The following is a 10,290-nucleotide window of genomic DNA, read 5'->3' as shown; positions in this document are numbered from 1 at the left end:
ATTTGATCAGATATAACTGCAGTACAAGATTATGAGATGCATTATTTGAATGCTTGGCCAAAGAGGTGTGTCTTTAAAGTGGAAGGAGGCAGACCCTCTCGTTCTCTCTCTGCCAGCCAGTTTTCTCCACAGCCACATCACCACTACTTTTTCTTAGTTTGTAATTTTAGTTTGGAGTGGGGAGTCCCAACTTGTTTCTGTTAGTTTAGTTATTCCTTCCTTTGTTGCTGGGCTCCCCATCTCTTATTTTTGGTTACTTTTGTGAGTAATTTGTGTTAAAATAAAGAATTTATTTGGAATACGCCAGCCGTTGTCCATCTATTATGTTATGTGTCCCTTCTGACTCCTAGACCCTTATACACGGACCGTAACAGTATTATTTTATTTTATTTGACTATTTTTAACATCAAAATCTTTCCACATGCACCTGTTTGGAAATCACCAATCTCCAATAGATTATAATAACATTAAAGGTATACGTCCACCTAAAAATGACTACTCCGTTTCATTTACTCCACAGAAGAAAGAATGAGACAAGATAAAAACAACATGAGAGTGAGTGAATTTTTATTTTTGAATTAACTTTCCCTTTAAAATTGACCTACAAATACATATGTCATGTTTTTCCTTATTGTATTTAGTTAACAGTCAAATACAAAGCATTGCTTAACAGAGAATCTGAGAAAGAACTACCACTAATAAATAGGCCTATTATAATAATAAATATCATATAAGCATACATTGTGCCTGATCTTTGACCATATGTTGCACTGAAAAACAACTTCCTTCATGTCATGGCGTGTGAAAACATCCAAAATTTCATGATCCATAGTGTTTGTTAATCATTTTTATCATTTGAAAATGTTATTCAAACGTGTTTTTCACATGTTACAAGTGTGCATACAATGAAACCCAAATGTTTTGTCAGCCAAACTATGTTCTCCCTTCTCCTCCTGAGATTAATATCTTCTGATATTAAAGTTAATATTTCAATAATTTAACACTTCCATGTTGGTAGTTCTTTGGTGTGTTTTATTTTGACTGTTTACATCAAAATGATACTCAAAAATTCTACGAGTATATACATATTACATTCATTAAAAGTTACTATGACATGTACAGAAGTAATTGCTTTATGAATATAACTCAAATTGAAAAGACAAGGGAAGTTGTGTGAAATTATGTGTATGCGGAACGAAGCAATTGCAAAATTAAGTGAATGTCTTATTGTGATTATTAAATGTCTGAATTTAATTATTAAAACAGGGCCTTAGCACTCAATGAAAACAGCCTCCATGTATGTCCACTTCAATGTCCAGTTCCACAATGATCAGCTACCAGTGACTTCAGCTCTCACATCCAATCTGAAACAGACAGTTACTTTACATGATGATGAATATACGTGGAAACATCACATAAGCAAATCAAAGCCATTGCCATCATGACATATGATGATCTTGACATATGCATGATTTCTTATCCCAATTTAAAAATATTCTTGGAGTAGCTGCTGACATATGTCCAAGAAGACTATGCCATCAGAACAATGCTTTAAGGTTTATGCACTGTATTATATAAATAATTACAAATTATAATTATTAAAATATTAATTTTAACTACAAGAAAAAATTTTCTCAGCTGCGTAGGTAAAAGAAACACTGACTATATATAAAATAAACAAGAGTTTATGAATGACACAGGATACTCACACCAGGCTAGCTTATATATTTTATTAGGCCACATCTATATTTGTATAGGTTTTCAGGCATTGTTGTAAACACACTGCAGTAGGCTAGGTACAACTAGGTATATATATATATATATATATGTATATGTATATATATATATATATATATACATATATATATACATATGTTTATGTATGTATGTATGTATGTATGTATGTATATATGTATAAATATACACACACACAGTACACACACATATATTATGTAAACAAAAACTTTAAAACTATATATATATTAGACTAGGTTAGCATAGTTTACCTGCTTGTTTGTTTTGCTGTGTGTTTGTAATCAATCAGGCAAAACCGCTTATAGACGATTTTTCATATTACACAAATGCATTGTTTTGGCACTGTTGTAGTTAATGCTTTAATACCTAACATTGAAAGTTCATTACCTTTTCGAAATAATCCATTAAACAAGTAGTGGTTTGAGGAGCGTGCACTAATATTTTCAGTTCCATTTGCTTGCGCGTTGTCTCAAGACACCCCCACAACTCCGCTCACTGGAACCAAAGAGTATGGAACAGCATCGACGTCATCTTTATGCGACACGAAGTAGGACCTTTGCGCATATGAATTGATTTTGTGCTACTGTCGAACATACAACAAAGGTTCAACACTTTAGATTTTTGTGTCGCCGTGTCCTATCTGTGTTTGTTTAAGTAAAACTTTTTCGAAGTCGTTATTAATGGTCGTTATTTAGTCGTGTCCATGGTAGTGTAAAGCGATTATTTTTAAGTTAATTTAGAAAGCTACAAGTTAAAGGTCAGTTAAGAATCTGTAGTCGTTAGTTCTTTAGCTCGACATAATTGGTTCTGTACAGATAATGGTCTTACAGATATCTTATGACTTTTAACCAACAGCCATAGTAATATGATTGACACGGAGAAGATTTCCTCAGGAGGGGATGCCGCCTGTTCAAACCAGAGTGAGAAGAAAGAGAACGAAAAAAAAAAGAGATCTCGGGTGAAACAGCTGCTGGCTGAAGTGAAGAAGCAGGTGGAATTCTGGTTTGGTGATGTGAATCTTCACAAGGACAGATTCATGAAGAATGTCATCGAACAGTCACGAGATGGATGTATATATCAGTGTTATGTTCATATCTCATGATGCACATTAATACATATATGATGCACTTAACTTTTTTGTTGTTTCATTGCAGATGTTGACATATCCGTGCTAACGTCATTCAACCGAATGAAAAAATTGACGACAGATGTCAAGTTGATAGCCAGGGCTCTTAAAAATTCAGCAATAGTGGAGGTATGGTTTGCATGATTTTAATTTTATTTTCCTTTTTCAGAGAGGGTTTAGTTCTAATTTATGCACTGATAATAATGTTAACTGTTATGTTGTCTTAAGGTAAATCTTCAGGGAACACATGTACGACGAAAGGATCCACTTGGTGAAAGCCCAAAAGATGTGGACAACCGCACAGTTTATGTGGTAATTGAATCCGCATTAATTTCACATTATTTTAAATTTTATGTTGTCTGTATGATTTTAATGTATACCCTCTTAAATTTGTTGTGTTTCAGGAGTTGTTGCCAAAGTCAGTGACTCATGTTTGGCTTGAGCGAGTGTTTAGCAAGTGTGGAAATGTGGTTTATGTTAGTATCCCTAGGTACAAGTCCACAGGACACCCTAAAGGGTTTGCGTTTGTGGAATTTGAGACAGAGGAACAAGCACAGAAAGCTATTGAGGTAACTTGTATGCTCTATAATTGTACTATATTGTTAGTATTCCAAAATCATAGGAATATTGTAGGCCTAATAGCCTACAAAATAATATGACTTTAATACTCACCAAGTGGGAAATATGGTTTTGGGCATACTCACAGGATCCTATAAACACTTATTGTTGGGATTAGTATAGAAACAGAATAAGGTGTAATAATACAGTATACAGTAACACAATACAGTCCAATTGCAAGTTGGAGTAAAATGTACTCTAAAGCATGGTGTGTTTTACTTGAAATGACAGATGCTGAACAATCCTCCAGAAGATGCTCCAAAGAAGCCAGGCATTTTCCCTAAGACTTGTAAGAAAAAGACTATCCATTTTGAGGCTATCCAGGACACACAAGGTAACATATTTATACATACTGTGAAAAGGCTGCTTGTATATATTACAGTATAAAATTTAAAAAGAAGATTTGTGTTGCCAGTTTGTGTTTTTCACATCACATTCTGAATGATCCAGATATAAGCAACTCATGTTTTTACTTTAAGGTTATGAGGAGGATGGCAAAAAAAAGAAGAAAAAAAGGTCTAGAAATGATCTCAAAAACAGTGCTTGTGAAGAAATGACTGTAAATGAGATGGACAGAGAAGGAATGTTAGGGACTGCAGTTACCAATGAGCCAAAGAAACAATCATCAGATGAATCTAAAATGGAAAACCCTGCAATACTGATCAGCAGCGCAAGCAAGAACGTTGAGAAGAAAAGACGAAGATCTCTCAGTTCTGAGGCATTAGTTGGAGAAGCCCAAGATGAGATGCCATCCAAAATAAGAAAAGTAGAAGAGGAGGAATACGATGAGAATGAGATGAAAGGTAGATTTTTATATTTTTTTAAAGGTTGTTTTGGTTTTTCTGGGAGAAATTTAAGGTGGGCAGCGCGCCGACATACAGCGCTGTTGCGCTACGGGCGCCCCCAGTTCGAATCCCGACTCGAGGACCTTTCCCAATCCCGTCCCCCAATCTCTCTCCCACTTCGCTTCCTGTCAATTCTGATCTGACTTATCGTAATAAAGGCGAAAATGCCAAGAGTAAATCTTAAAAAAAAAAAATAATAATAATTTTAAGGTGCACTCAGTGCTTATTTTTGTCATTTAAAATATATACATATGCATAAAAGTGCTTCTGGAAAAGTCCAGTCATATTAGTAATTTTATTTTAAATGGAGTGAGTCACCTTATGGGGGCTGCCATGGTGATATTGCATAACCCGATAAACTACGAGTTGCTTTATCCCAACGTTGCTCCTCTTATTGGACACTTTTGCTCATGAAATATATTAATCACATCTAACTAGTGCCAAAGCTGCCAAAACAATAAAGAAATATACAAAGAAATGATAAATCAATCCACAAAGAAATGTTAAAGTAAATAAGTATTTTTAGTTTTATTTTCTTTACGTATAATTGTATTTTTTCAATTTTTTCCCTTTATTTATTTCTACATAATATTTATTAATTAATTTATTTCAACATTTATTTGTTTGGGGTTACTTCAGACGGAGCAATCGAGCTCTGAGTTCTGACTTAAAGGGATAGTTCACCCAAAAAATATAATTACCCCATGATTTAGACCACATCCACACGAAGCCAGAGCTTTCCCTATCCAATCTTTTTTTTTTTTCCTTGTCTCAAGAAATATCTGCGTTAGGGCTGCACGATATATCATTTCAGCATCGATATCGCGATGTGCACACCCGCGATAGTGACATCGCAGGATGTGCAATTTTTAGTATACTGATCGTTTTCATCGACAGCTGTCGCCCCGCGCTGCCTACACAAAGCGACCGTTGCAAATCCTTTAGAATTTGTGTTCAGTACATCATAAAAAGAATGAGGGATTTACTCTCGGGGATTTGCCGTGTCACGCCGCATCCAGTGTAAACAGTAGGGTTGTGCCGATAGACGATAGTATCGTGTATCGACGATAGTCAGAGATATCGCCTGTGGCTGATGCTTTTGATGATAGCAAGATGATTAATATTATTATTATTATTATTATCAGGCTAATAATACTCTCTAATTAATATTAGGGCTTATTTGTTGCATTGTATTTCTTTTTCCGTGTTGTACAGTATTGCGTGTTATAATCACACACAGTTAGGCTGAGTTTATGAATGCATTGGCCAATCAGAGGTGTTCAGATGACTCACCGCTGAAACAGCGGAGTTCCGTTGTTCAGCGCGTGCTGACTGAATTTTGACTCGCGAATTCTTTCATCATAAACAAAGTGCAGAAGTAAGTGGGAGTGTTTTTAAAGTGCATATACTCACGCTATACTGAGCTTGTGATGATGCTCTTTGGTAATGTAATGTTCTTTGCTTGTTTTCTGTAGCTGCGTTTTGAATAACTGAGGAAATGTAAGCATTATAATTAGTAACTTACGATGTTTCTAATAATTTTTTTTTCATGTTAAATACAAATTCAGTCATATTAAAAACATTAGGCTGCTTTTAGCCTTACACTGGAGTTGGTTCACTTTCCGGCAATGAAACTAGGTAAATAAATAATTAAATAAATTATCACGATAATATCATGTATCGGCGATCTCACAGGCTGACGATATGAAAATTGAGCATATCGCCCAACATTAGTAAACAGCATCACTGATTATTAGGGTTGGGAATCGATTCCGATTCCAGAATCGGATACTTAAGGTCAGGAATCGGATACTTATTGTCAAATTAAAATTTCGATTCCGCCTATCGATTCCTATGCGCTTTTTTTTTCTTTCTTCATCTGTGAGGACCGGACCTAGCGATCTGCCAGGACCTTGCTCGCTAATCTAAGCACTCCAAAGTTTGGTTACATTTGCGATCAGAAGCCAAAAAATCTAAGTATAATCTCTGTGATAGCTAAACATGTTGCAAGAGAGGTGTCACCACCAACATGACAAAGCACTTTAATTTAATAGATCATTAAAAATCGCGAACACGATTCAAACACCAACGTGATTCTATTCCTAAATTACAGTGATTCGTCTGATTCATTCCTCAACCTTTGACGTGTGCGATCAATGTTGTGATCACTTGGTTCGTCCGTGCAGCGTACGATCACACCAGTGTGATTTGAACATTTAAATCTGCGTTCGCACTGCTGTTGACCTAAAGAGAGCAGCTGTCATCTTTCATGAATGAAACAGCTTCACCATGAATGTATGAATTTAATTGCACTCATGCCACCTCTGAGCCTCGTTAAACATCTGAAAATGTACCTACAATACACTTTTGTGTTCTGTGCTACCTCTGTAGTACAAATAAATTTTTTATTAATACTAATTTCATATGATTAATAACTTATTTGTCTTATTCTACTTCTTATTATATTGTTTTAAATAGAAATGTTAAAAAGCTAATAAACATACATTTTTGAATTTGACATAGATGAAAATGATGCCATTACAAAGGTAAAAAGAAAATACCCCTGTTCATGAATGAAACAGCTTCACAGTCTTTTCAGCCACACAGTATCATTATTTGTTACAAACATTCAAATCACAGAAGTACTGGGATAAAAGTTTATAGTTCAGATATAAACTGTGTACGATGTGTATGGTAGCGATTAAAATAGAGTAAATCACCTTTTTAAAGTAATTTGACACTTCAAGTGAAGTTTTGTCGATTACATTGTTACGCCAGTAGGTGGCAAAAAGGGGCTGTTAAAATGTATTTGTCTTTGAATCATACAAGAGATCTGTTCAAGAATGCTGATTCATCCAGTAATGAAACAAGTACATCTTGAGTAAGTCATTTAATCATTAATTCATAAATTGCATGTGATTTTGTTTAGTTGTCTAATGTTTTTCTTCAGAATCATGAGAGAACCACAACTTCCACTGGGGGAAAAAAAAAACAACAACTCAATTTATCCAGAATCATGCAGTTCTATTTTGTACACAAACAGCTCTTAAAGAGTCCAGTTTTTATTTAGCCTGTTGATTTTTGTTCATGGTTTTCAGCTCCAATAAATGGTTTGCAAAAAAGAGACACGGGATAAATGTTTGATAACATTATTTAATCACATTCGAATCAAAACTGGGAATCGACAAGAATCAGAATTGATAAGCAGAATCTAAATCGGAATCGGAATTGCTAAAATTCAAACGATATCCAACCCTACTGATTATAATGGGTTCTATTGTATTTTGTCGCCACTCACGTCCGGTGTAGACATGGTCAGAACCACCCAGATGGACGTGAGCACTGAATTCCGTTCACTTCCGCGTCTATTTGTGCCTGAAATGACACATGCGCGAAACTGTCAAAATGTATGTCTCTGCAAGTATCCTTGTAAACACAGTTGCTTATGGCTTAGGTGAAGGTAAACAATTGATAAAGAAAATGGATAGTATATTGTTTCACAGCAGTTTAATGTTCCTAAGGCTTTCTGTGTCATGAATGTTAATCAAACAACAAAACACAAAGAAAAATCACTTTTGTAGCTTTAACACAAATTTATTAGATTTCATTTATACAGTGAAGACTATGCAGTGTTATTTTACAATTGATTATTCAACCCTGTATACCTGAATACAGGGATTAAAGTTCTCCGTCGCTACAACGGATTTCCGTTAATTGCAGCGAGTCTACGACGGATTTCCGTCAATTGGAAAAAAATGAGGGGAAAAGAAACATGTAGCACATTGTTGTTGTTGTTCTGCCGGGGTCCGGCACACCAAAAATCATCCCCGCCATGGCTGTAGCTTCTCAGTGACAACATAGTGATGCCGCTCGCATCATTCACAGTCGGGTTATTAGCAGAGAACACAGAGCAGAACTTTTAATAGTTATTAAGGGAGTTTGCAAATGTGATATTGATTACAACCGTTCAATAAACAAGTACTGCCTGATTTTGCTCTATTTCTTCAACGAAAATAGTTCCAAATATAGTAACAGCTCAGCCGCTGCGCATCTCTAAAAGCAAACACAGCGGTGTTTAATTCATTCAATGAAAGTGCATTTTCGAACAAATCTAGTGAGTCAGTGATTCATGATTCCCCATTCATAAAGACAGTCACTTGCTTCATTCCTGAATGAATCAGCTGTTCGAACGAATCAATTGAATGAATGATTCAGTGATAAAATTAGTGACTTGTTTCATTTTTAGCATCTAATTTCAGTTATTTAAATCATTTCATATTTCTGCATTCAAAATTGTATATTTAAAACATTAATCTCCACATGAATGTATGAATTTAATTGCACTCATGCCACCTCTGAGCCTCGTTAAAAACGGATGTGTAACAGTATATTGGTTCACATCAGTTTAATGTTCCTGTTGCTTTCTGTGTCATGAATGTTAATCAAACAACAAAACACAAAGAAAAATCACTTTTGTAGCTTTAACACAAATTTATTAGATTTCATTTATACAGTGAAGACTATGCAGTGTTATTTTACAATTGATTATTCAACCCTGTATACCTGAATACAGGGATTAAAGTTCTCCGTCGCTACAACGGATTTCCGTTAATTGCAGCGAGTCTACGACGGATTTCCGTCAATTGGAAAAAATGAGGGGAAAAGAAACATGTAGCACATTGTTGTTGTTCTGTTATTTGTTCTTATTTTATTATTTACTATTTACTTGTCTTTTTTAGTTAAAATAAATTCAATTCTGAGTGCATGTGATTCTTGGGTGGGGAGGGGGCGTGGTCCATGAGAAATAGTCCTGCCACCACAGCTGGAAAAAATCCTAGAGGAAACACTGCATACATTTAATAAAATTAGAAAAATGCCATTACAAAGGTAAAAAGAAAATGCCCCTGCAAATCACTTTGAGTCAAATGTCACCTCATATTAGGAAGGCTCATTTTTGATCAGAACTTTTTATTATTGATCAGAAGGTGCTCCTAATTTTTTTGTAATTAGGAGGACAAGCACTCCTAATTACAAGAAAAAAATGCTCTTAAACTGGGTGTGTGACAGGTATGGCTGTGGAATGGGGTTTGGCTGAGGAAAAATGTTCAGTCAAAAGATTTTTTTTTTTTTTGCTTTAACTCCTGTTTATGGTGCTATTTCAAAAATTGTCCTATATGTTCTGTCCAAGCCGCAACTTCCCGCTCTCTCTCATGAAGCCAACAAGGAAGTGACTTAAACTGTAATTCGTCAACTGGCCGCTAGAGGCTGGCTGCAAAAGGGAGGTAAAACACCAACGACTTTTAATCATTTTCACACAAATTATTATGACAGATGCGGATTATCAGTTAATAAAATCTTATTTTTGCACCGTTTCTTGCACAATTCTATGTTATGACCTCAAAACACTTTTACCATTGAATCTTCAAAAAATATGTATTTTTAGATAAAAATCTTTAAAAACATTGTTAGATAATTTTTACAATATATATATATATATCAGGGTTCCCACGCTCCTTGAAAGTACTTGAAAGTACTTGAATTTCAGAGACATGGATTCAAGGCCTGGAAAGTACTTGAAAACAAACATAGGTCCTTGAAAGTGCTTGAATTAAATTTGAAATAAATTTTGTTTATGCAGGGATTAAAGTTTTCCATCGCTACGACGGATTTCCGTCAATTGGGAAAAAAATGAGGGGAAAAGAAACATGTAGCACATTGTTGTTGTTGTTCTGCCGGGGTCCGGCACACCAAAAATCATCCCCGCCATGGCTGTAGCTTCTCAGTGACAACATAGTGATGCCGCTCGCATCATTCACAGTCGGGTTATTAGCAGAGAACACAGAGCAGAACTTTTAATAGTTATTAAGGGAGTTTGCAAATGTGATATTGATTACAACCGTTCAATAAACAAGTACTGCCTGATTTTGCTCTATTTCTTCAACGAAA

At 35.2% G+C, this 10,290-nt stretch overlaps 1 protein-coding gene across 4 annotated transcripts in view; it reads left to right on the top strand.

Annotated features, from left to right (window-relative positions):
- Positions 1-2,283: 2,283 nt before the first annotated feature.
- The window catches only part of larp7 (La ribonucleoprotein 7, transcriptional regulator), a 15,158-nt gene continuing 7,151 nt past the window's right edge, over positions 2,284-10,290 (top strand). Inside the window, exons 1-7 of one of the 4 annotated variants that reach the window (XM_016476887.1) lie at positions 2,284-2,358; positions 2,617-2,825; positions 2,910-3,010; positions 3,110-3,193; positions 3,286-3,450; positions 3,731-3,833; positions 3,979-4,302. In XM_016476887.1, the coding sequence (XP_016332373.1) occupies positions 2,621-2,825; positions 2,910-3,010; positions 3,110-3,193; positions 3,286-3,450; positions 3,731-3,833; positions 3,979-4,302 (982 nt within the window). In that variant the 5' untranslated portion in view covers positions 2,284-2,358; positions 2,617-2,620. Of the gene's footprint in view, positions 2,513-2,610; positions 2,826-2,909; positions 3,011-3,109; positions 3,194-3,285; positions 3,451-3,730; positions 3,834-3,978; positions 4,303-10,290 lie in introns of all 4 variants that reach the window. The other 3 variants (XM_016476886.1, XM_016476884.1, XM_016476885.1) reach the window with 3 other exon arrangements.

The sequence above is a fragment of the Sinocyclocheilus anshuiensis genome, unplaced genomic scaffold, assembly GCF_001515605.1.
Source record: "Sinocyclocheilus anshuiensis isolate Anshui unplaced genomic scaffold, SAMN03320099.WGS_v1.1 scaffold1840, whole genome shotgun sequence".
In the NCBI taxonomy this organism is placed as follows: domain Eukaryota; kingdom Metazoa; phylum Chordata; class Actinopteri; order Cypriniformes; family Cyprinidae; genus Sinocyclocheilus; species Sinocyclocheilus anshuiensis.
The sequence above is the reverse complement of the archived record's forward strand: the minus strand, read 5'-3'. Positions and strand labels throughout refer to the sequence as shown.